This window comes from Argentina silus (assembly GCF_951799395.1).
Source record: "Argentina silus genome assembly, chromosome: 14".
Classification (NCBI taxonomy): domain Eukaryota; kingdom Metazoa; phylum Chordata; class Actinopteri; order Argentiniformes; family Argentinidae; genus Argentina; species Argentina silus.
In genome coordinates this window covers 10,368,822-10,396,071 of record NC_139668.1, presented here as the reverse complement: position 1 = coordinate 10,396,071, position 27,250 = coordinate 10,368,822, and the positions used below count along the sequence as shown (strand labels likewise).

The 27,250-nt window shown below is 46.5% G+C and overlaps 1 protein-coding gene across 2 annotated transcripts in view; it reads left to right on the top strand.

Moving 5' to 3' along the window:
* The window catches only part of agap1 (ArfGAP with GTPase domain, ankyrin repeat and PH domain 1), a 116,063-nt gene that overhangs the window by 83,040 nt on the left and 5,773 nt on the right, over window positions 1–27,250 (top strand). The window contains exons 13-16 of one of the 2 annotated variants that reach the window (XM_083684901.1): window positions 2,904–3,059; window positions 14,624–14,778; window positions 15,356–15,446; window positions 15,618–15,840. In XM_083684901.1, coding sequence (XP_083541027.1) covers window positions 2,904–3,059; window positions 14,624–14,778; window positions 15,356–15,446; window positions 15,618–15,840 — 625 coding nt within the window. Of the gene's footprint in view, window positions 1–2,897; window positions 3,060–14,623; window positions 14,779–15,355; window positions 15,447–15,617; window positions 15,841–27,250 lie in introns of both variants that reach the window. The other variant, XM_083684900.1, reaches the window with a different exon arrangement.

The window sequence follows — 27,250 nt, the reverse complement described above, 5'->3', positions numbered from 1 at the left end:
CCACGGGAGCCCACCACAACGCCTGCTATGAGATACACCCCCCCTCCCCTTTCATGCTTTGAGACGAGGGAAAAATAATGCCCTCATATAGTCATTAGCTAACTAGCTAGCCCAAGTTCCGCCACTGATGGCTCGAATCCCTGTAAGTGCTTGCTGCTGTTTTGCCTATGGGTGGTGGGGGTGAAGGAGAAGGTTTGTGTGTGTGTGTGTGTGTGTGTGTGTGTCTGCGTGTGTGCGTGTGCGTGCGTCATCAGACATATTTTACTTTGAACCCTTTGACATTCACGTCCGACAACTACAAGCCATCACAACTTGATGACTGGTCTGTGAAAAGTTATCCCCTCCTCGCTCCCGTGCAACATGGAATAGTCGAAATTATGGTTCATAGCAAAATGGATTTTCCTTGTATATGTCAGTAGTTTAAAGAAGCTAGTTAAGTGGTCCAATGTGACCTAGGCTACAGTTCCAAGGCTTAGTAGGGAGAAAGGGACCTTAAGTTCGGTAGTTGGGCCACAATAATGAGCTCTATAAGGAAAGGGAACAAGACAATGGCAGGAAAACACACACACACACACACACACACACACACACCAGGACCCCCCCCCCCCTCTACTGAGCACTCAGGCTGCAGGGGTCCTCTTTTTCCATGGGCTTTAAATTGGACAGCTATGACGTGCCCTCTGTAGTGCTGTATCTACTCTCAGCAAACATGCCCCTGAGCATGCACACGCGCACACACACACACACACACACACACACACACACACACGCGCACACACACACACACACATAATCAGTTTGGCCTTCCCACTCCCCTGCATTTTGTTGGCATTTCCTCCTTAATTATGGAAGAATGAGAGCAATAAGAATAATGAGTGAGTGTCTTTAATTAGAAGGTTGTTGTCTGGAGGCACCTCAGGGCCAGAGATAGCCTGGGGGGAGTTAGGAGTTAGCGGAGTTAGGGGATAGAGTGAGGTAAGGTTAGCAGCTAGCTAATGTCCTCCCTCCACATAAGGGGGTGGGGGGCGGCTGGCTCTGGGGGCTAATGGCATGCTGGTCGAGGCCCGCTGTCGCTCCCAACCCGCTGACTAATGTACCTATTTCCATTCCCTCTCTGTGGCTGGGGGGCATCCCTGGCATTCCCTCTCTCTGGCTAACACAGTAGCGGCCTTAGCTGCCCGCGTCCCCCTCCCCTCTCTACCTCCCCCTCCCCACCCCGACGGTTCTTGAGTCCTCTCTCTGTCTCCCTCCCTTTCCCTTTCTCCCTCTTTTACTCATTCAAAGTCCCTGTTGCAGTGGCCAATGATATGATCATATTGACTCTTCAGTAGGTAGAGCACCTGGGTCATGTCAAGGCATCACTCTGAGGTTGCCTTTGCCTGCCGTATTGGCAGAAAAATGGCTAGAATGGCAGTTAGGATTTAGTTACAATCCTCTCAGGGAGTCTCAGTTGATCTATTGTGTCACTAAAAATAATGTACGCGCGCACACGTGTGTGTTTGGATGTACCAAACAGGAAGAAACTCATTTGGAGTATGTGCGGTGGCCCTGTGAAAGGGTCCTTTGTTGTGTGAGAGAGGGCTGCAGCAGGTGTCTTTGATTCTGGCCATGCTGTGGAATGCCATGCCTCAGGAGCTGCCTGTCCCTCTGATCTCCCACCGCAGCCTGCCAGGAAGTCAAACCCTCCACTTCCTGCTTCCCATCCTCACTCAAACTAGCCTTCCCTCCCATACAGGCTAAGCGATATATTGTGTGTTTGTCGTTATATGACGTTAGATATTGTTATTGCGATATGCAATGACAACCCATTGCCTCGTCAGATGTCAGCATCCCATGATATTGACAGTACCACTATTATGCATGCTGCATTGTCTTACAGATAATGATGTATTCAACCAACTGCAGCTACATTACATCACCTTTACTGAGCTACACATGGCTTCCAAAGGATTTCAGAAGAAGGCTTTGCCTTCTGAAATATCATCCTTCATATCGTTGTTGTGATGATTGTTTCTGAATATGGCCACAAAAGAGAGAAGGAAGGAACTGGGCCGGAGAGAAGGAAAGTTGGGTGTGGGAGGGGGGGGATGACACACAACAGACAGTTCAACAGAGACGGCAAAGGGGTGATGGATAATGTGAGGTTGGGTGGCGGGGGTGAGTGAAGGTGGTGATGTGGAGAGAGCGAGGTGGGGGGCAGGGGGGGTGGGGGGGGCGGGGGAGATTGCAGATGGGAGGGCTGTTAATCCGCGGCGGTTAATTGCGCGCTCTGGGATGGCATCTTGTCAGCAGAGATAAGTTGTCACGTTTTCCACTCGAGCTGAGACTAAACGATTGTAAAATAAGTTATGGCTGTCCTTGGGGCTGTCTGGCTGGCGTTTGTGGGCGCCATTGTGTGCTAGGAGAGCGCTCCGTGCCCCCCCCCCCCCCCCCCCCCCCCCCCCTCCCAACCAACCCCCTACCCCTGTCCAACATCACTCCCGCTGCTCTGGGTGATATTGATGGGAGCTGAATGTTATTTTATTCCGCCGCTAGTCACAGCTGTCAACTCGGGCGCATGAAAAGTGAAGCCGGCGCTCGCCTGATAGCTTCGGCCAGAGAACAGCCAGCCAATTGCCAGCATCGTACTGGCTCCTTCTCTGCCTTCCCCCTAATCACAATCCTGAATCACAGCTCTTCTGGCAGCGCTTATTCACTGTCCCTGTCCCTAAGACACCCTGTCATTATTTGGTTATACCCTCTTCCTAACATACACTGTATCCATGTGGTTATACTCTTGCGCTCTCCCCTGTAACTATGTGGATTTTCTCTGGCCCCTGTCCATATTCTTTGTGATCCAACTTTCATTCGAAATAAGAGTTATTGATGTTTTTTGCTTTTTTTTGTGTTTGTGTCAGACACAGGCCTCGGCGACTCGGTGTGTTCCAGCCCCAGCATCTCCAGCACCACCAGCCCCAAGATGGACCCTCCACCCTCGCCCCACGCCAACCGCAAGAAGCACCGCCGGAAGAAGAGCACCAGCAACTTCAAAGCCGACGGCCTCTCTGGTACTGCGGAAGGTAACTCCATCCCCCCCCCTCCCCCTCGCCTCCGTTTCCCTTACCTGGTCCGCCCGCTAAAACAGTCTCCCCCTCTGGCCTTAATGTGAGAGACTGAGGCTCCCGACTCACTGGGATGTGGGCAGAATATGTACTGTGGTGATGGTCAAATTACATGAAGACTTGAGATTCTGTGTGGGGATGCAGTAAATAACAGAACCCCTCACACTTCTTAGCTAGGCCTAAACTGCTATGCCATTAATTGACTCTGGAAAACTTTGCTCAGTCTTCTCCATGATTGACGAATAGGTACATTTCTAGAACACAGGACTAGAGATCCAGAAACTTGAACAATCCAGGAACTTCGTGTTATGAACTTTATAGGGTATATGAAAAATACCCTGTTGCTACTTTGGACCAGGTTTTTAATTGAATTAATGTCATTTCAATGAGACTAGCCTGCATACAGTACATACGGTTGAATATAGTAAGATTAATAACAAACTTTAGGCTGATACGGCACTGTGTGTTGCCTAAGGAACAGGATTGGGAAACGCGGTCATGTCTCCCGAGCCCCCCGGCTTCTGTCCCTCTGAAAAAGGGGGTCTCTTCATACTCTCATTCTCCCATCCCTTCATTCCTTTATTATCAGTGTCTGTCTTATCCCCCTCTCTGATGTGTGTTTTCACCACTGCATACACAAAGTGGCATGTACTGTGTCATGTTGAACACACACACACACACACACACATTTGCACACACATTGACTTACAGATATGTGAGCACACAACACATCCACCCACACACACACACACACGTGCCGTTCTGCTGTGAATGAAAATGGAACAGATGCGCTTTGGTAACAGATGTGTAATGTGTGCACTTCCATCACTGGGTATCAAGTGGCTGACAAGGCAAGTGCTTGCCATGTGACAGATCTGCTGGGTTCACTCCATCTCGGCTCGTGAAGAATGATTCTCCGTCTAGCACAGACCATTACTGTGAACCAGTAGCCTATGTCGGAACCGGGGGTTTCATTCAACCCAATAAACATGCTATTTGAAACACTGGAATGCTCAGAATATGTAATTGGGTAGGTTAAAGGTAGGGAGTTTTTGTTATTGTGCAGTAATATTTTTTATGTTTTGCCTACTGTCTAGTGGCATGTGTCAAGTCATCATACTTTTGTTGAGCAGTAAGTAAGCAGGTCTTTTTTTTTTACCTCTAATATAGATTATAACTATGTACGTAATATTTAGCATCATAGTGGTTGGTTATTAAAGTACTCGTTGTTTAGAAAATGTATTTCAGGATTATTGTGTCAAGGGCCATCTCAGTTACTCACCTTGACCTTCAGTTGGGTTCCATATTAGCAAATATTGTGATATTTGGAGCATGTTGTGATATTTGGAGTATATTGTGATACCTGTAAAAGTGCGTAAAACTCCAGATATGTGCAGAACTACAAGTCCAGTGTCCCTCTGTTAGCGGTCCAGTGTCCCTCTGTTTTTCACCAGACTATTTCCAACACCAGCTACACACTATGTGCTGCAGTTCAGTCATTTCTGCTCACGCTGGCATGTCTACAGCACACTTCAACAATGAACGATATTATTGTATATCGTGATATTTCCGAAAGTAATATTGTCAATAACAAAATGTTGATGGCACCCAGCCCTACCCTTAATTATTTCAACGTATGCCTTTTTAGGAGGGCTTGTGAATGCACGTGAGAAAGCTCTGGTGCAGCCAATAACTATCATTGCTAGTGATCATCCAGAGACTGGTCGATTACCTCTCCAGAAATCAGACATTTTTCTTTGTCCCCAGAAATTGGATCATTGCTTATCATCGGGGTCACGTAGTCCATGTGAGTGGTCAAGCCTACATGTACAGTCAATGAGGTGAAGTGATGCGGTCTTTGACTATGACGTACATTATAAAAGTAAAGGCAAGTGATGTAAAAAAGAAACACAGTGTATCATCAGTTTGTTAGTTACACGACATCATCCTGGTCCCCTACCTTTACTCCCCCCACCACCACGTGACAGAGGGCGCCTCACGCCCCGGCGCGCTTTCCACGAGGTCCGATCATTGTCAGACGCTCCCCCTGGCCACTGTGCAGCCCTGCGCCATTCGTCAGCGGGGGGCACTTAAGTGAAATATTATAAATAATCCACAGATTTGAAATCTTTTATCAGCTGTGTCACTTTCATTATTCAATAAGCGATTAGTAACAGTCTCCCAATTTAGCCATTAAGCACTTGCGCGTGGCGCCGCTCGACGACTGTCACGCCAGGGGCCAGATGAAGTATCAGCCTGTCACGGCCCCCTGTTATTCATGAGGGGGACCGCCCTCCTCGCCTCGCCTCTCCTCTCCTCTCCTCTCGCCCAGGTAGGGCCACCGCAGAACACTAGACCCCTCTCTTTATCTTTATCTCTCCAGTCTTCTCTCTCTCTCTCGCTCCCTCCTTCCCTCCCTCCCTCCCTCCCTCCTCCCTCCCTCACTTTTCTCTCTTTAATCTGACCTACTGTTTAGAGGACCAGTAGACCATGCTGTACCTCCATCTCATTATTTGAAACTTAGTACTAGACAGATATGTGGTGAATATATGGTCGAAATGGAATGAAATCCGATGCAGAAAAAAAAAGTCACCAACCTATTTTCTTGTTTTATTGTTATTCATTTAACATTTACTCTCATAAGGTGACATGACTGGGAGCATATTATCATTTGCAGCAACAACTTCGAGGGGGGGAAAGTTGTGGGTGAGGAAAGAGGACTTTGAATGAGCCAATTAGAAGATGTAGTGCATTCTACATGGTACTGACTCCAGGTGGTAGTATTGTGATAGTGAATAAGCATATACAGTGCCTTCGGAAGGTTTTCAGACCCCTTCACTTTTTCCACATTTTGTTGTGTTATAGACTCGATTTAAAATGGATTAAATTAAAACAAATTGTTATCAATCCACACACAATACCCCAGAACGACAATGCGAAAACAGGTTTTTTGAAATTTCACTAAATTAACTAAAATTGTAATACAAATAAAATTAAAATGAGCTAAAATGCAAAAATGTCATCAACAAATGACTCAATACATCACTCAATAGGTTGAACTGAGTCCATCTTAATGCAAGGATAATAGTTAATATAATTTTGGAATTAATATTAGAATCACCTAATCTACACACTGTGTAGATTAGGATGTCACTACCAACTCAGCAAATTTCATAATTTTCTCTTGATCCTGACAAACTCCCCAGTCCCTGCCGGTGACAAACATACCCATAACTTGATGCAGCTACCACTATTCTTCAAACGAGAGATGGTGCAGAAACTGCATTGCATGTGCTGGATTTGCACCAAACTTAATGCTTTTTAGTAAAACCAAATAAACACATTTCCAGCCACTTTCTTTGCTGTATCACTTGAATTCATTGTTGCAAACACAATTATGCATATGAGAGAGATTATTTTCCATTAAAGGATTCTCTTTAGCCATTTGGTTATAGACCAATTTTGTAGAGTGACTGAGATGATGTCCCATTGACTGTGCTTTTTCCTCTCCACCATTCAACTTTGTAGATTTTTGTAAGTCTCCCCAGGCCTCAGGGTCGCATTCCTGAGCTGTTTTGTTCCTCTCCATTTGCTCAGTTTGTAATGACAACCTGATCCACACAGTGTGTAATTGATTCCTATGCATTTTAGCTCATTTTAAGAGTGTCATAGCAAAGGATCTGAATACTTATGTACATGAGGTATTTCTGTATTTCAATTTTAATGAATTTACTGAAATTAAATTCATTAATTACTGAAAGTTTTTACTTTGTCATTCTGGGGTATTGTGTGTGGATTGATGGCGAATTCTATTAATTTAATCCATTTTAAATTTAGTCTATAACACAACAAAATGTGGAAAAAGTGAAGGGGTCTGAATACTTTCCGAAGGCACTGTAAGTGTGTGTGTTTGGTGAGGGAACAGCAGGATTCCTATGGCTTCCTGGGGGTGTTGCTGCACCGTACAGGGGGGTCTCTAATGAAAAGATACCTTCTTTCTCTCTCTCTCTTCTCCATGAAACAAAGGCTCCTCACATCCTGATGCCGCTCAGGCAGACCCCCCTCTGCTTTGGTGCAGGGAGACCACTTCACAACAACCCCCCCCCCCCCCCCCCCCCCCCGACTGCCCTCCCTCCCTCCCTCCACTCATCCCCCCATCCAAACCACCCCCCCCCCCCCTCCACAGCTGCGTCAGGTTTATCACTCCTCTCAGTGCGTCGCTCCGTCGATCACAGACTCGCAATTACCACGCGGCCAGAGTTCTCCGTAAGCGTTCCTCATTAACTAACTGAGGGCCCTCGTTTGATACTCGGATCCCTGCAATGTGCAAGCTTTGAAATGGGATCCAGGAGGGTGCTGGAGAAAAGCCCCCCTGAAGCCCCTCGTGAGACGGAGCCCAGAGATAGGCCAGCTGCAGCTGCCAGAGTCAGAAGGGACATTCCTGAAGATAGGGATGTTGGGACAAAACGCCCTCTCCCTCTGATATTGGATCAGACAAATGCTTTGATCAGAACGTTAGGCTGTGGCAGCAGGTGATTTCACACAGGTTGTGAAGTTTCAGATTAGTTGAATTCTGATGCGACTGAGGGCTCAGAGTTTGGCAAATGGACTGGAAAAGGAACACTCCCATAGTTTCCCCAGCTGTTTGAATCCACTCTAAATAAGATATCTGTCTTTGAGAAAATAGTTTGTTACGCACAGCGCATGCATTGACTACTAGCTTTGTGTATGAGCAGATTCCTTGAAGGTGAAAATGGTCTAGCAGGTGTGATACAGGGGATCCTCTGTGTTAGTTAAGCACCAGGTGGTCTTGCAGGATTACAGAGGGAGCATGCAGAAGTCTCACACACACATTTGAAAGTTGATTTGGATCCACCATTAGCTGGAAATTTATGCAGTGGATCTGTCGGGTTAGTCACCAAAGCCACTTTAGCCAAATCTCCCCTACAATAGTGGAGATCAAACCATTTGCCCAGCATGTTTCTTTCCATGTCATGTTAGTAGATATATTAGATAGCTAGTTACAGTTACTGTGAAACATACCTTGTGTTTATTGCAAACCCTTACTGTTAGCTGGTTTAGGCAGCCAGCTACTAGCTACTGATGGTTGACCAGGTTTGTAAATACATCTCTCTGCTGTTTGACAGACGATGAGTCCAAAAGTATGAAAGTTAACTTCAACTGTCAATAGTACACTTTTATTTCATATCACACAAATATCAAATCATGTCACCAATTATGACAGAAAGCAGTTTGGTTGAGCAGGGTTTTACATCGTGTGGACGAGAGATGGCTGCCCTTGCCCCCCAGCTGAAAATCCGAACATTTGCACGCCATGATGACGTTTTAATGATTAACAACCTATTGTCGGCTCAAGAATCCTGTATCGTGAAAATAGCTGCTTGAAGGGCAAAAGGGCCAAGGTGCGTACACGCAGTCTAACATTTAAACCACAGATACACATTACCAGACCCATACCTTTTCCTATGCAGTAGGGGGCTGAATTAATTTATTTCCTCTTCTGCTATCGTTGTGTGACAAATGTTCCCGGTAGCCTGAGGCGCTGAGAAAATAACAGTGGCCACGGTGGGCATCTAGGTTCGGGGGGGAAGAGACGGGAGGGGAAGTAATCGTGTATTTAAAGAGTGGAGAATGTACCTCATTTAAAAAGGTGAAGTTGGAGGGCACGCAGTCCAGGACCAGGGACAATTGTACATCGTGCCGACAGCCAGGGGTTTACCTCTACTTTATCCTCTCCGTCAATTCTTTCTACTTTATGTGTACCGCTTTATTTTGCTATGAAGTCTCTTGAACTTTGAACCTTTTCTTTTTTCTTATTTTTCTACACACCAGGGACTTCTCCATGTGCACATTGTCAATTGTTCCCTGTCTTTTGGGGATTTGTTAATTTGATTTCATTTTTTGTTTAAGTTTTAATGAATAATAAAGTTTAAATTCATCCTCTAGAGATACATGATACATGCTTTCCACAGTATTTTTTATTTTGTTTGTTAATTATGAAAATGTGAATATGTATGATGTTCTATTAAGGCCAGTCTATTATGATTATATTTTTCAAATGAGAAATGTTAAATATTCTTGCTCAATGTCTCTGTTGAGCAAGAGAAAGATTGTAGTAATCATCAAGGTCATCACCGGTCAGTGTACCAGTACTGTAGCCTCTATAGTTCAACCATGCAAATCGCCACAAAAGTAGCAGTTGCACGATATCTGATTTAATGTACAACAACAAGTGTGTGTGTCAGAGAGAGAGAGAGAGAGAGAGAGAGAGAGAGAGAAGACAATAAGATAATTCTTCCAGCAGTGTAGTGCTGCCTAGCTTCAACTGTTCTGTTGCTTCTACTGATTTTCCTCATCCATCATTCTCCAGCTCACTTTAGCCCCTCCCACACCTGCCCCTTGGCCCCGCCCTCCTAATGCTTCCTCCATCTTGCTGTTCTTTGAAGCCTGACTTCTCCCTTTTTTCTGTTTCTTTTCTCTGTCGTATTTTTGCTTTTGATTTTTTGCTGTTCTTTTTATGTTTATATTTGTGTTGTCTCATTCTTCTGCTGTCCCTGTCCTGTCTTTTCTTTTGGTCTGTCTTTTCTATCTCTTTCCTCCTGCCGTCGGGGACGCAGCCAAACGTAAAACATGGAAACTTAATCGCGTCGGTAGTCTGCGCAACATATACAGCAGCAGTGTCAACTCGGAAGGTAACTAACTCATCCAACCATAAGGGAGCAAGCTCAGGAGATGGACACGAGCAAGGATGGCAGTATATCTCCCTCTCTAGCCTATCTGTATCCATCTTTGAACTGTCTCCCTGGAGATGTTTACCCCTCATGTCAATCTGTCCCACCACCCGACTTGTCCGTCCGTCCGTCAGTCCGTCCTTCCTTTTGCTCCCTTGCCCATTCTCACAGAGGAGTGCGGAGGCCACGCTCATGCCTGGAGCATGCTGTGTATCGCTGGTGTCATGGAAGTGTAGTTCCGTGTGTGTGTGATAATATGTTACCGCCCCTTTTACTCCCTATGGTCTGGGACTCAACCCCTCAACGTTAAGAGCATAAGGGGTTAAATTATTTTTGTTCCTTATAAAAAAAAAAAATGAAGAAATACATATTTCTTTCGAGGCGCAAACAATCCCTGTTATATTTTCCAGGTTATTAATGCTGTAAAAGGGTGCGAATAATATGGGGAGTAATGACCTGTATCACAAAGCAATACTGTGTGCGGTGACATTTAAGGCTTTTAATTTGTGTTTCCTGAGCCCCCCCCCCTTCCCCTCGTCCCTTTTCTTAGGTGCTACGCCCTCATTGCACTACCCCGGCCTATGCAGCCCCCCACCCCGCCCTACCCGTTGGGCCCTTCGCACGGCCAAGGCCCAAGCCCCGGCCCATCTGCATGTACTGTGCCCACCCTGCCTGTAAATGGTGTATTTTGGTGTATGCTGTTTTGCTGTTAAAGGTTGTCGGTGTCAGAGTTCACAAATTGCCACTCTCTCTGAATGTCGCCCCCAGTAGCTGGGAGCAGTAGTGTAATTATTACAACGAGTGGCGGGGTGAGGGAAGGTGTGTGTGTGGGTGGGTGTGCGTAATTGAAGCTCTGTATGTGCTTGCGTGAAAGAAAGACAGAGAGAGAGAAAAGGATATGCGCTTTCAGTTTCTCAATCTGCGTGTGTGTGTGCGCACAGTGGTTCCGTTATCCGCCATTTACCGACTTTTAGAAGTGTTGACGGAAAATTCAAAATATTATCCGTCTTTTTCACAGACAAAAATATTAACGCAAAATTAACGAACTACAATTAAAACGGCAACGAATCTGAAAAACAGCCTGCTGTTGCTGTGTGACCTGGTGCTGTCATGATGACTGACACTAAATATCCATACCAGTCATCTCTGGTCCACATTATCAGGCTGGTACAGAATACCGCCTTCAGAATCTATTGCATTCTAACTGATGTTCCAGTAACGCTAATTTATAGCTTGAAGCCCACATTCGCTCCACCTCCCCCCCCCCCCCCACAGACTATGTAGAAAATAACTTTCAGTCAATTCTCTAATAATTAGTTTACAGGTTAGGCAAACCAATCACAGTTTTGTTGCCAAAATCTCTCATCTGAGGATTTTTGGATGCCCCAAGCCCTGATCTGTAAACATATAGCACATATAATGACAGGTAAAAATGTACTGTGAAGGATTATTTTCAACCTGGTCTGTCATGTTGACAAATTACGATTTATTTTACAGTAACCACTGCGTGCACAGACAACATGCAGACATGCGTATCTTAAAGGCCAGTTTTTAAATGTGTCCCATGATATCATAAAACATGATCTTCTGCTTTGAAATCTATGGAACCAAGCCAATTCAGCACATCAACGCAAACTGTAGACTCATGACTCGTAGAGCTGCACAGGGGGACAGGGGTTGTGCATGCTGTCATGACTCAGTGGGCTGGCCTCCCAAGTAATGGCCACCTCATTTCAGGGTTTGCAGAGGAAAATTGTGTGTGTGTATGTGTGTGTGTGTGTGGGGGGGGGGGGGTCACAATTGCACAGCCTAATGCCCTTTCATTTTTATTTTTGAATTCATTAATCGACTGGAGAATGCACAGGGGTGCATGTTGGGGGAGTGGGGGCTGGGAAGGGGCGGCAGGGGGGTTGGAACGACATTAATTTATGCCTCAGCGTAAGGCTGTGCCTTTCTGGATTGTTGGTTTCCATAATTGTCACTCCCCCCCCCCCCCCCCCCCCCCAAAAAAAAAAAAAAAAAAAGGTAGCCGAATTTAATTATGACGGGAACATTGTTCCTGACCCCATAGGGCTTGTCAGCGTTTGAAGGGTGGGCCCAACCTAGGACGAGACCGCCCTATCCCAGGAACGGAAATACACTCACGGAAATATATAATACATGGAAATATCGAAATACACCAACACGCCAGAAGAAAAACAAAAGAAAAATACATTGTCTCTACAGAAATCCACAATGTGTTTAACAATAAAAAAAAACAATAAAAAAAGAACGTTCACATAGGTCTAATGCTAAATACAACACACAGTGTTGTGCTGTGATGTATGATGTTTTAGTATCGGTATTCCCCAGATAAATTGACGTGACTGGTCAGTTTTGCGTTTTCCATTCAAATGGTTACGGTTAGGCTTTTGGCAGGGTAAGCTGGTCCTAGATCTGTGCCTATGGGTAATGTCTACTCGTAGCTTTACAGGAAGCCCATTCCTACTTTGATCTTTAAAGGTTAATGTGAGGTCAGCCCTCCCCAGGCATCTGTGTAGCTGCATGGTTCCACTATGAGAGGATACAGGGAGAGCTGAGACAACATCAAAAGAAGGGAATTGAAAGTCATGTATTTTTAATGAACAAACAAAATGCTTGGATCATCACATCAGAGGTTGATTAAAGCTAGCTTTTTGCCAGTATCGAATGCTGCTCAAAAAGTTTAGGATTCTTTACATTGCGAATACCATCTGTAAAATATTGCTCTAATTGATAGCGGCAATCGACCAGCCACGCTGCCCCTCAAACGTCAGTTCTCTGACATGAAGATATGAGACATGAAAAATGTGGGTATTTAAGACGAAACCTCTGTCTAATCTACTGACAGTAAAGACTAACCTCCAACGCCTTACAGTACATCTTTTCCTACACGTAGGGAGTTAAAAGGTTTTCAGGGTTTTTGTTCCCAGCCATTTTACCGCAGGGACCTACGCGGAATCTTCCTTCTCATTGGACGGCCAGAGCTGGAGAGACAAAGGCCTCTCTCATTGTAGCGAAGAGGAGAGGCGAAGGCCAGAAGGGAACTTCAGCTCGAGCGGTCTGAGAGGATCCCAATTAGCCAAATGACTGAGTGAAGAAGAGTAAATGATCGGCTCTTCCAGCTCGGCCGCAGCGATTCTCGACTGATTAAACTTTTAATCTCCTCCCAGGGAGATGATATCCACTCTCAGAACACATCAGATAGCTGCCCGTTGTTGAAACCTCTGAAATTGCGGTGATAAGTATATTCTTAACACCAGCTCTGTGATTCAGAGAGAGGCAGAGCCGGGCGATATTTATTGTTATTGCAAAATGGAGTAGCAAGCATAATGTCTTGTTAATCAGCGGATACTGAAATCAAGACATTATGTGCTGTATTTTATTCAACATAATTGTTTACTTGGTTATATCGTCCGTCATGTCGTTTTAGAGAGAATCGTTTATGATTATTGTGATATTTTGGGGCATATCGCTCCATATGAGTACAATATCTCATGGTATAGGGAGTTAGGAACAATATTTAGATTTGATGATCCTTACAGTATGAGCATACAGCTGCTGTCTTAGACATTGTATAAATACTATATTGTAACACGGTGGTGGTAAGTTTTTACAAGTCCTTGTGGAACACACCTGTTCCTCAGGTTCTCACATTGGCACAGAGTCCGAACGTCGCATGGGAGCTCTAGTCGAAGTTCTCTGATTTGCAAACCGTGGGGGTGGGGTGAGGGGGTCCTGATTGCTTCTTCATTATCTAATTGGCCCCCTGTCTTTCCCCATCAGAGTAAATTGTAAACAGAACCAGGACTTTTGTCTGAACTCGCTCATCCAGGAGATTGCGGGGATTTTTTGGTGGGGGGGGTTTCAGGGTTTGGGGGGCGGGGGCCATGATCAGACCAGGCCTCATCATCAGAGTCTCCTTGTTGTCAGGGCCATCTGGGCCCTCCTGGTTGCCATGTTGCTCCACCTTACCTCTTCTTCAATCACCTCTTTTGTTGTTAACTGCTTCCAAATGTGACCTCCCAGTGTAGACACACACACACACACACACACACACACACAAACAGCCCCTGCTGTTTCACAGCTCCAAGGCCTTACTTTTAACACACACACACACACACACACACACACACCTAATTGACTCCTGATTGGCCCATTAACCTATGGTGGGGGTTTGGGTAGTAGATCCATATGTCTGTTGGGGGCCCTGATTGTAATGACTGACCTTTTCTTTTGGCCGACTGACAGCTCACTAGAGGGGGGGTCTTAGGAGTCCTGTTGGGCCAGTAATTGGGGGGATATCCTGGCCAAAGGGTCTGGGAATAGAGGGAGGCAGGGGCTGGAGGGCGTTCGATAGGTCAACAGGTGCCTTTGGGTGTTCTACAGAGGGGAGGGGCTTGATTTCTTCCACTAGATTTGGTGGTTCTTGCATACCCATGGAATAGACCCCTCCTCTGAGCTAATGTAGCTCTACATGTTGTATCTGAATTGACATCTGTTTCCTTGCCATACTGGAGCGAAGGTTTTGCTGTGGCAAAATGAATAGTAAAATGAATAATATTATTGGCTGTAGTATACTGTATAATGTGCAGTGGGTCACAGACCGAAGGCGGCAGTGGGTTGTGAGAAGTGTGGTGAAGTCTGCTGATAGTGTGTGTGTGTGTGTGTGTGTGTGTGTGTTTGCGTGTGTTTTGTTTTGCGTTTGTTTGCTTGCACACACGGACTCATCCCTTCCTCTCTTTCTGACAGAAACAGAGGAGAACTTTGAGTTCACCATTGTGTCGTTGACGGGCCAGACGTGGCACTTTGAGGCCACATCGTACGAGGAGCGGGATGCCTGGGTCCAGGCCGTTGAGGGTCAGATCCTGGCCAGCCTGCAGTCTTGCGAGAGCAGCAAGAATAAGGTACTATACTAATACTATTTCACTAATGTACCTCACTATTACAACACTACATCAGACTGTTTTAGTACTAGTCAGTACATATAAGCCAGAATAGGGTACTGTATTGTATTACATTGTTACAAATACGATTATACTCCACAAACCAGCAAGACGCACACTCACGCACACACACACACACACACACACAGTCTCTCACACACATCCACACACTCACATAATTACAAATGGCAATTACTGTAACTCAAATATAGCCAGAGCGTTGCCATTTCCTACCCGCACTTGCAGGGCAGGCCCAATCTGAGCTGGCCCCATGTGTTTACGCCCCAGGCCTCGGCCGCTTGCACCTTTTTATTGTGCTCCTTTCGTTCCATTTGTTTTGTTGTGTTATTTCCCACACACCTTCCCCATGCACGCATTTAAGTGGACCCGTCTGAAAGAGCAGCGCTATGGGGATGATGAATCTGGTGAAGTGTACATACTACTGTAAGTTGAGTTTGTCATTTTTATTTCAGTTCTTAAGCCTAACTGTGTGTCTGTCTGTCTGTCTGTCTGTCTGTCTGTCATTGTGGTCCCACAGTCGCGTCTGACCAGCCAGACAGAAGCCATGGCCCTCCAGTCAGTGAGGGGCCTGCGAGGGAACTCCCGCTGTGTGGACTGTGAGGCCCAGAGTGAGTACAGCACCATCTCAGTAGTACTACTACCTCTCCTTATCCCTGACACGTCATCTATACTTGGATGAGCTCATCTAACTCTCTGTGTGTGTGTGTGTGTGTGTGTGTGTGTGTGTGTGTGTGTGTGTGTGTGTGTGTGTGTGTGTGTCCGTCTCCTCTCTCCCCCAGACCCGGACTGGGCCAGTCTGAACCTGGGAGCTCTGATCTGTATTGAGTGCTCGGGGATCCACAGGAACCTGGGTACCCACCTGTCACGCGTGCGCTCATTGGACCTGGACGAGTGGCCCCTGGAGCTCATCAAGGTCATGTCAGCCATCGGCAACGAGCTGGCCAACAGTGTGTGGGAGGCCAACGCCCAGGGGCACGTCAAGCCAGCACCCGACGCTAGCAGGTAGGGGGCGCCCTCGCTGTTCTTGACAAGCTCTTTTATGATTCTCTCTCTCTCTCTCTCTCTCTCGTTCGCTCTCTCTGTGTCTGTCTCTTTTTCACCCTCTATCTCAAACTGTCTCTGTCACTAAAACGCGTCAATGATGAGCAGTTTCAAGGGAGCTAATTTCTAGACTCTATTACCCAGCCAATGATGTGGAAAATACTTTATGGACTGCTGCTCTACCCACATACATAGATAGGGGGCAGTAGTAGCAATGTGGACAGGTCTTGATTTTGTGATATTGGCAGGAGTTGTCGTAGGTGGGGTTAATGTACACGCAAGTTCACAATTACACTGCAGAGTTAGGGGCCACCGTGTGGGGGGTGGGGTCGTAAAGTAATCAGTGGAGTTTAGCGGTGGTATTGGTGTTGATGTCACTGACTTCCCATCACGCCTGCTCTCCAGCACAGGCTCTCTCTCTCTCTCTCTCTCTCTCTCTCTCTCTCTCTCTGCGTGTGTGCGTGTGCGTGTGTGTGTGTCTGAGGCCGTGTAATTATCGGCAGCCCAGGCCCGGCCCCAGCAGCCATCATAACAAATTAGAGCTGACTGCCGGCCGCATAAATATCGACTTCCCATTTTCCCCCCGCTCTCATTAGTCACCAGAAGCACCTTTTAATTACTCTGCCCCCTCCGCCAAAAATCTTTCGCTATGGATTCACCGTTTTCCTCACCCCCACTTCCGTCAATCGGCTAATGCATTTATTGTTCCTCATGTACCTATTTATTTATGTATTTTGGAGGCATGTCTCCCCCTATGGTGCTGGTGAACAGATTACTGAGGGGGTCAATATTATCTCAATTAACCCGGGATGCTTGGCAGAGCTTCGCAGCGATTTCTCTCTCCTCGCCGTCGATAGTACTTACTCGGCCATTTCTTAAGTGCCCTCCCATCTCGAACTAGACCGCATTAGCACAGCCCTCTGTCTCTCTCTCTCTCTCTCTCTCTCTCACACACTCACACACAGGCAGAGATTTTATAAAAGGTTTATGGAGTGTATATGATGGCCCATGAAATTGTATTTACAAATCTGTCAGTGGGGTTTGAATGTGAAGTCACATGATTGACAGCATGGTATGTTTATTGAATTAAATTAAACATATTATTCTGGTTTTCACCATGCGAACCAACCACATCAAAAAGATCTGAGTATCTTTTATGAAACATGTCAGCAATGCATTGAAAGTTCTATTGTCTGTTATTGGTCACAATATGATTTTATTGTATAAATATATGTATTTCCTCATACTTTGATAATACTCGCCAATAAAAGTCGGATTTCCAGTGGATGCCAGGGAACAGAAGAATAGGAGTGAGTGTTTCTAGCTAGGTTTGAAAGGCCAGCACTGTGTCCAGGATCTGTGGCTGATAAATGGAAAAATAAGACCCTCCCTCCCTCGTGGTCTCTCAAGTGAGTAATAGAGGCAGAAATTTCATTTTGCAAGTGGCTGATTTAATGATCCAAAGGGTAATTAATGGGCTGATTATCTTAATGTTAAATATGGCCAGCAGCAATTAAACTGACCTCCTGCCTGTCAAGGTCTGGCCTACTCTCGCCTGCCAATTAGGTCCTGTTTTTTGGGAGGGGGGGGGGGAAGAGAGAGGAGGGGGAGAAAGGGGGTGGTCTAGAATGGCAGTCTGCGTTAAACACCTCCATTTTTCCTCCTTCTTTCTTTTTTCTGCTCGGCTCCCCCAATCGGACCGGAGGGAGGAATTATCTTTGGAGAGATCACACGTAGCCCCATTGCTGATCTGATGAGAAATGTGACACGGCCAGGCATCTCCCTGGCTGTTGTCATCATCTCTTTATCTCTCCCCCTTTTTACTCAGACGAATGGGCTCTCTTCATCCATCCCTTCCCAAACGGCCGCCGTTTCTCACTGTCGTTTTCGATGGTCGCCATCTTATCCTGGTGTGTCATCATCCCCCAATGTGGAAAAGCAGTGACTGGAGGGATTCTGAAGAGATACTCATAGTTAGTTATAATAAGATAAAGTACTATTGTTAATGGTTACGTTCTGCTTCAATAGTCAGTAGGGATGACTGACTTGGACCAATTCGATTTTACATACTGATAGTACGCTTCAAATCACTCTTTTCTACAATGCAACGAATGGAAATGGAGAACAACATGGTTTGTACCAGAGAAACTGGACATGGCTGTAAAGCTCAGAGGGTGAACCTACTGAGGTGTGGCTGAATCGAGGGACGCCAGCACCAGACTGCCGTTGGGGAGGTCCTATCCCTGATGCATGTCACAAAAGGCCCCACAAAACACTGCAACCACCTCTAAACGCTCAGATTAACCCCTCTGTGCCCCGCGGCTATCCCTCATCACCTCCGGGTGCTCGGGGGCTCCAGTGCCCTGGGATGCCCATCTGATGCCCAATGTTTTACCGCTGAGGGGCTTGCTAAATATGGGAACGATGCCTGCCGAAAGTACCCCATAGGCCCTGGCGCCACTGTGCTGGTGTGGCACCCACTCACCCGGCCAGGCCCTCCATCCTTAGCTCGCTCTCATTGTTTTAATTATCTGACGGCTGCCATGGACACCAGCACCCAGGGCTCCGGCCCGTTTTTGACGGCCCGTATTAGCAGGCCCGAGTGCACAGGAGTGACAGTGCCACTAATCCAGCCTCATGGTGACTTATTGGGATCGTGACACTAGTTGGCGGCCATGCCGCGGTCCCTTGGCTTACCCCCCCGCCCTTACTCCGTGCCATGCTGACGTTTGGCAGCCTGTCATGGCGGGTGAACATCTCTGCCCTCGTAGAAACACCCTCACACGCCTTTGTTTGTTTCGCCCTCACATTGTTGTGGTCAGCGCCTTGCTTGTGTTTAATCTGTTTAGTTCATATAGAACCAGAGCCTACATTTCAACTTGAGCTACTCATACCGGCTTGTCTTCCCTTTTTCATGCGGGAGGTCAGCAAGGTTGCTCTGAGAAGCATAGGTTGGGGGGTTGGGGTGGGGGGCGGTTATACAACAATGGGACTAGTTTCTGGAAGCTAGGAGGCCTCACCTTAATAAGATGGCTGAAAATATGGACGATGAGGAAAGAGAGGAGAGGAGCGGGCCAGATGCGTTCCAAAGACACGAGTACCGCCCCACTATGCACTTAACAGCAAGCCTCATGACGAATGCAGGGGCATTAATAACTCACATTAGGTTCCATTGTGCTGCGAGGGGGGAAAGAGCTCCTTTATGGGAATAGATTAGTCTTGTTCCCCCTATGAAAGGGCAGCGGTAACAGATTTAAAATTAGACCAGGCTTTTAATCTGCACTGGGGGTGCAGGTGCGCCCCCTCCCAAAGCGATGGTGGGATTGGGCCCTGGGGACCAGGGAGGACAGGGGGCCCCCACATAGCATAATTGCCCCTTTGGGTAGGGTGTGTGGGGTGGATATCACTCAGAGCTCTGGGAGCATTTTACTAGTGAGACCACCAGACTGTGATCACACATCAGACTGAGGTAAACACACACACACACACACACACAAACACACACATCAAAGTTGAAATAGAGACTGGTCCTTTTTAGAATGTGGGTTTTTCATCAGGGAGTACAGAGTGTCATTGGCAAAATATACTAATTGTGGTACTGATGTTATTAGTTTAGTTAGTTAGTGGTCTTTTTTTAGTTAGTGTTAGTGGTCTTATTTTCAGTCTCAGTGAGTCAGTCTGCGATCTATTTTTGATGATGTTCTCACGTGGGTATCTTGAGCCTATTCTTTAGACTTAGCTGTGTGTGCGTGTGTGCGTGTGTGCGTGTGTGTGTGTGTGTGTGTGTGTGTGTGTGTGTGTGTGTGTACGTGTGTGTCATTGGCCCGGCCATCGGCGGTTAGGTCCATTTCATCCGCGTTCGTTAACTAGCTGATCCCGCCTGCCATCCCACAGCTATTATCTGTAGCCCCAGTGATATGAGCCGGCCCATGCCCTGCATTTTAAACAGCTCCCACACACACACACATACTGACAGGCAGGCCAGCGCAAAATGTTCAAAATAATTGGCTTCTACATTCTAATTCATCTGTAAAAGGGACCCCTTGATTAAATTAGCCCTAATAGACATTATTTTTTACATGACTGCTTACTATTGCCCGTAATCATGTCCCCCCAACTAGGTTAACAAGCCTTCCAATTTACTATTGACATTAAGCCGGCTGACAAGAGCCAATCATGGAGCCATTCATCCCCTGTCATCAGGAGGAGGTATGCTAATGTGGACTAAAAGGACAAACTAAGGGGGCATTTTTTATGCCTGACTCATCAGATTATTTTGTCGTCGTCGTTGTCCCCATCTATGTTTTTTCCCCCAATTTAATAATGAAGAAATAAATAATGTGTATCTGCGTGCGTCTGTCTGTCTCTTTCTCTCTTTCTTTGTCTCTCTTCTTTTTCTTGCCTGAGCCAGTGGGCCGTTCCTCAAGCACAAATTACTCTGTACTCTGGAGAGTTAGGGAAGTGCTAGGCCTTGCTGTAATTGGCGTAGTCCGCAAATTTCTCATAAAAAGTAGGAAAAAAATGAGATTTCTTGGTAATGTGATTGGACTGAATTGGTTCACTGTTAGACCAAGCTGGCTGGTAAACATTTTAAACTCACAATAACAAATCCATAGAATGCTAGTTGAGCAAACAAATAGCCTTTTTTTTTTTAACCCCAATTTGGGCACTGTTGTTATATGTTATGTTTGAAAATGAGATGAAGTTGCTGGCTGTATTTTCGTCATTATTAACAATTTAACTTTTATTTCTCTTGTTTGTCCAATGAAGATGAACATATCAAAGCAGTAGAGATCTGGTCTAAACTGTTTGTTGCTCAGACAAAGGAAGGAAGACTGACATTCTAACCGTTTAACATTAGGTAGGTTCTGGATGGGTGCTGGAATATGATTGCAAGCAAGCCGGCCTGGTGTACCTGTTCAGTTAGATAAAAGAAACAGAAAAAACAAGATTTCAAGATCAAGTGCAACAAAAAAACCTATGTTCGAGTCTTTAACTGATGCGTTGCTCAACTGTACTGTCCTCCAAACTGTTTGGGAAAAAAATAGAAGATCCTGCACAGTATTCTACACTTTTATACTTGTACTAAAAGACTGTGCCTATTCTGTGAGATGACATGCACGGTTGGACCTGAGAGACCACTAGAGGCCGGTCCAGAGCAGGCTGGTAGGGAACCCCATTAAACACCTTTAGTCCCAGTCATCCGCATCAGTTCTAAAATGAACAGAAATGTCAATGGTTCCGGGGCTAAAGCCTCTCTCAGGAGTTGTCACCAGGGTTGGGCTCAGTGAGATAAGCGAGACACATTCAGGTTGACCCCCTTCGTCAAGTCCCTACTCCAATCTCTGGACAAATGGATGAGAGATATAGACTGTTAATATACAGTTCACTCTTGATTTGATAAGTGCAAACTCTGTATACATGATACACTTTCCCAGCAATAATCCAATTGCAGATATAATATTTGCATGACAGGATTTGCCTGTACAACATGGGTGTGGTTCTCTTCTGTGGTATTTATGGTGTTTTCCTGATGTTATATTGTTGTGAGGAGTAGGCTTGGAGGTAGGGTTGTAGTCAGCATCCCAACATCCTGTTGTCTTACACTGACCTGATTCACCTTCCATATGCAGGCCGTGGTCTCCCTGGTACATCAGCCATGTAGGGATGTCCTCTATGTCCTCTATGTTTAGTAATGGACGGCATGTCATTGACCTAAACACAGTACATTTGGTTGGGCTTTAAACCGGTCTCTCTCTCTCTCTCTCTTTATGACCTTCCCCCTCACCCCTATTTGCATGGCGCTACTGGAGCAATGCGATGCAGCTGAGGGAGCTTCCCATCAGCTCCCCCCCCCCCCGCCCCCCCCAACCCAGCCATTGAGCCCTCCTATAGCTGAGAGCAGCCTAGGCCAATAGCTCCAGCCGCAGGCCCAATCTGAGCATCGTAAAAAAACGCTGAGCTTAATTATCTGTGTCTATCCAAGGGCAACTAACGACCAACTTGGAAAGTGTAATTGATTTCAGACTCTTGTTTTTTTTTTTTTTTTTTGTCTTAGAAAAGAGAGGGAGGGGATTGGGGGGGGGGGAGAGAGAGAGAGAGAGTGATCCTATCTTGAACCCTTTAAGGTTACCCAGTATCTACTCTCTACCTATCTATCTATCCATCCACCCATCCCTCCCTCTCTCCCTCTTGTGTTTCCATTGCATCCATAAAAACACAGGTTCGGACTGTCCTGTTTGCTCTAGCATAGCCATCCAGTGGCTTCCTCTCTGCGGGCGTGCGTGTTGAGTGAGTGAGTGAGTGTGTGTGTGTGTGCGCGCGTGTGTGTGTGCGCGCGTGTGTTGGGGGGTGAGATCACTCGTGCTAGGCCCAGGTGATAGGGAGCTGTCCACTTGACAGATTCATTCTGTCAGAGTCCATTACCTGGGAGTCAGGAGAGGTCTAACGAGCTGAATTAGAAGGGCTAATTAGGCCAAAGGAGAGGGCCACTGAGGTGTCAGCCCAAGCAGGTTCCTCTCACCAGGCTAGCTAGCTAGCTTATAATTAATGATTTGCTTATTAGCACTGTGCCCGCCACCTACTACATCTCACTTTCACAGGTTCATAGTCAGATCTGAAGAGGCAGTATGCACTGTATGCAAATAGAATGGGAATACACTCACTGGACACTTTATTAGGAACACCTGTACACCTTCTCATGGTGGAGGTGGTGCAATGGTGTGGGGAATGTTTTCTTGGCACACTTTGGGCCCGTTAACACCAATCAATCATCACTTGAATGCCACAGCCTGTTTGAGTATTGCTGCTGACCATGTGCATCCCTTCATGGCCACAATTTATCTTCTAATGGCTACTTCCAGCGTGATAATGCACCGTGTCACAAAGCTAAAGTCATCTCAAACTGGTTTCATGAACATGACAAAGAGTTGAGTGTTATTCAGTGGCCTTCCCAGTCACTGGATCTGAATCCAATAGAACACCTTTGGGATGTGGTAGAACGGGAGATTCACAGCTTGAAAGTGCACCTGAAAAATCTGCAAGAATTGCGTGATGCAATCATGTCGTCAGAATCTCAAAGGAATGTTTCCAACATCTCATGGAATCAATGCCACAAAGAATTGAGACTGTTTTGAGAGCAAAGGGAGGCCCTACCCAGTATTAGTATAGTGTTCCTAATAAAGTGTATGTTTTGAGGGCTGTGTTTCAGGTGGGGAAGTTTGACGGTCATTCTTTGAGAGCTAAAGGAACTGAAAATGCCATTGGTGCTGATTATGATAATATGATTAACTTAATTTTAGATTTACATTTAGAATTAAAACAGTGAAGGAATGACTGTCAAAATGAATTAATAGTGATATTTCAGTGAAATGATTAGTGATCAGATTGTTCAGGTGTGGAGCCTGCTGCTCTAGTCCTGGACAGACACCCCCCCTCCCCCCCAACACACACACATATACACACACACGCCCCCTCCCACCCCCCCACCCCCCAGTTCTGGTGGAGGGGAGCAGCTGGTGGGATGTTCAGTCACGGCCGGCCGGCCCAGTGGACGCCTGTCAGAGTTGGCTAAACAGCCAGCTCGGGGGGGACAGGAAACTGGTCCTGTGTGTAAACACACTGCACAAAGCGCCCGACCAGGGAGAACGTGTGCACACACACACACACATTCATACTCACACACGCACAAACAACGAGAAGGCAGGAAATCACAGCTATTCTTTAGCTCTTCTCTCTCCAGTTGGCCCAACATGACAGACATTGACACCGGCCCCCCCATTTATCCCCGGGTGACCCCAAACAAGCACATTCCGCCCCACCGTTTCCAACGCCGACAGGGCCCTAGATACTGTTGCTCTTCTCCTGAGCAGAATTATCCGTCGCTAACAGCCCCTGCAACATGAGCTAATGAAGCTGTCAATCAACAGGCTGTTTTATGACCTAAACTGTTTGTCGTAGATGTAAGTAACACACACACGCACACATGTTCCTAAGCCCTACAAAGCAAGGGCAAAACATATTTGTATTCTTCGCCCAGCGTTTTGATATATTTAGCTAAATGATTATCATCATAATAAAGCGCCTCTCTAATGTGTTATTGTCATCTCACATGAGCGCACTAATGGGAAACATTGAGCTCCTGTCTGGGCTGCTGTGCTGTGCTGTGCTGTGGTGTGGTGTGGCGCTAGGGGCATTTCATGGGCAAGGCTCATTGCATTCGGACATGTCGGAACCCCTCACTGGAATGATCTGTAGTGTTTAATTAGACTAGCTATGAAATCTGCCTCCTGTGATTATTATTCTCTCACGCACACACACACACACACACCCTCCCCCCTTGCATGTTCCCTTTTTAAGCATTTGCTGTAGGTGGTGTGTGTGTGCATGTTTTAAGACTCATTTCTGTGTGTGTGTGCACGTTATAAGACTCATTTCAGTGTGTGTGTGTGTGTTTCACTGTCAGCTCCCATCTCAGTAGAACCTATGGTTAATTGTCTTCCTAGTATGCTGCGGTGCTGAACCGCTCACTCTAATCCAATGTGATAAGTGAGACAAACACAGTGTAACACCGAGCTGCAGTCAAAGACCGGTACCTCTTTCAGAGAGACAGCCCTCAGGCACAAACACACACACACACACACACACACACACATGCGCGCGCACGCCTTACCGAGTGGCTAATTAGTCCAATTACCCTTTGTAGTTTCCAAAGATTACCCTAACCCAAGACTCAAATGAGATGAGAATGGTTGCATGCTACCTTTTATTGCTAACAGTTAACTGCCTTTTACTTACATGAAGCCCGAATGTGCAGGGGAAGATACCAATGCTTAATAATGGGGTTTTTTCCTGTGTAAGTTCCTTGTATTTCCCCTCTTTAAAACAGTATGTGTGTCTTGGTGACCAAGTTATTACAGGTGTATATCAGTTTTGCAGACATTGTTACATTTATTATATCTTTGTCCTGGTAAGCATTTTGAACCAGTGGTGTATGTGTTTTTTTTATGTCCTCTGTGCTCAATGGAGCGCACTGTTTGTGTGTGTGTGTGTGTGTGAGAGAGAGAGAGAGAGAGAGGGGAAAAACTTGTCGAGTTCATCTTCTCCCTTACGCCACTGTGTGCTGTCGCCATGACACCCTGACTCTGTGTCCGCTCCCATTGTGTTCACAGCACTGCCGCGCCTGACCACCTCTGGCAACCAGTATTTCCCGTGTTTGTACGAATATGAGCAAGAGCATATACAAACAAACAATAGTGTCTCGTTGTAGCAGCACAGACTAACTGCTAGCAAGTGCATCCCCTCCCTTGTCATGTACTAACAAGGCGTGCAAAGCCCTTCCTTGTCCAAACAAATACTTGAAAAAAAAAAAGTTTTTAAAAAAACACTCAAAAACTCTTCTGGTCTCCCATGCATGTCATAAAGGTGTGTGCAGAGTATCCCCAGCCATGGCACTTTCTGGGCCCCTTAGCAACTCAGGCTGCTGAGGAAGGCATGCGTGCCCGGGGAGCAGTGAACTGCCCCACATTTCCTCTGGGACAGAGAGACCGGGGGCAGCCCCTGCTGAGCACCACACCATGCCCCCCCTCCTTACCCCAGACCCACCCAACCTCCCCCAGGGCTTTGTTTGGGGGCTCTGGCCCGTGGACCTCCAACCCAGCCTCCCTACTCTCTCTCACTCCCTGGGATGGGGCAGGAAGACCCCGGAACATTCCGTGCTGCTAGCTAGCCCCCTCGGCTAATATGGCCTCTATACCTAGAACCTACACACACACACACACACACACCCCAGCCCCCAAAACAACCCACCACCTCCACTCTCAGTTAATGAGATTCTGCTGGGTTCCCACACCCATAAAAAGAATTCTGTCCTTCTCTCTTTTTCACACCCTCTTTCTTTTAAATCTTTCTCTTCCTGTCTCTTTTCCTCTCCATCTCTCTACCTGTCTTCTTGTTCTCCTGTTGTTCTCCTCTGTTGTTTTTGTGGGTGTGTTATGGTGAAGTTTGGTGTAAATGTGGTAGTCATCTGGTCAGTGTTGTCACGATACCAGCATTTTGACTTCAATACCGATACCAGCTTAAGAATCACGACCACGGCAAACAAAAAAAACATCAGGCAAAGTAAAAGAATGTCCTATTAAATAACAGAACATGGAATTTCTTATTTTCATATCCTGAGATATCAGACCTATTCGCTGACATGTCGTGATTTAAACTCCTTGAAGAGGTCGGGATGCCTATCAGAGAGATGCTTGGCTAAATGTGACGTGTTGCCTCCCTTTGATTGCATTTGATGGTAATCTTTTTCAAATAGGCTTTGTGATTTCGGTCGGCTCGCCGTTATCGTTGGCTCTATAAGCAAATTAATGTCAGACTTCATTTCTGGCACCTGTTTATCAACAAGCTGGGGGCGGCCAGCATTGACACACGTGGCTTCCATCCTTGTCTTTCCTCCTTGTCAACGCCGCATGTGCGATTTTTTAGCGTTGGCTTTCCCAGCCGCACACGCCCACTATGCCTGCAGCTCAAAGTATATCCTGCGGCAGGCATTTATGGTAAAAAATGTTGTTAGTATAGAACCGTTTTGAAAGCATGGTGTCTGTAAGCGGTACATCGTGCAACGCTATATCTGATATGGCGTGACACAGAGAGACAGGTGTAAAGGGTTTGTTTGTCTCCTGCTCGTTTTGTTGCTATGTGAATGAAAAGTCCCTTTTTGTGTCTGAAATGTAGCCTGATCCCCATTTTTGACATCTTGCTTGATACCAGATGGTTGTTTGGTTAGAGTGTGTGTCGTGTCAGTAGTGTGGATGTCACATTCAATCCCCAGTGTGTGTGTGTGTGTGTGTGTGTGTGTGTGTGTGTGTGTGTGTGTGTGTGTGTGTGTGTGTGTGTGTGTGTGTGTGTGTGTGTGTGTGTGTGTGTGTGTGTGTGTGTGTGTGTGTGTGTGTGTGTGTGGTGAGTGAAGGCACTCAGCATGATACTCGGCCGCAGCGGTCGAGGACAGGAAATCTTTGCGAGCGTCGCCGGGGGGGGGCGGAGCCTGTCGCCCGGTGCTACAGCTTTGATTAAGAAGGATGTCGCTCTGCCATCGATCCCGAGGGCCATCGATTGCCTATTTTTATATCCGTCCGCCGCCGCCTGCTCTGCTCTCTGATAAAATGTTATCTTCAGCAGAGAGGCTGGCCTCGGAAGACCCTACACGGCTAATTTGTAATCACTTCCGTCAATGGGCGGTTTGAGGTTAAGCCTCTGAGACACTCCAGGGTCCCATCTCTCATCTCCTATTACAGCTGACGTGTGTGAGTGTCCCCCCAGCCCAGACCTGTCAGCACAGCCAGTTGTTGGCTGAAGAGGCTCGCCGTCGGGAAAA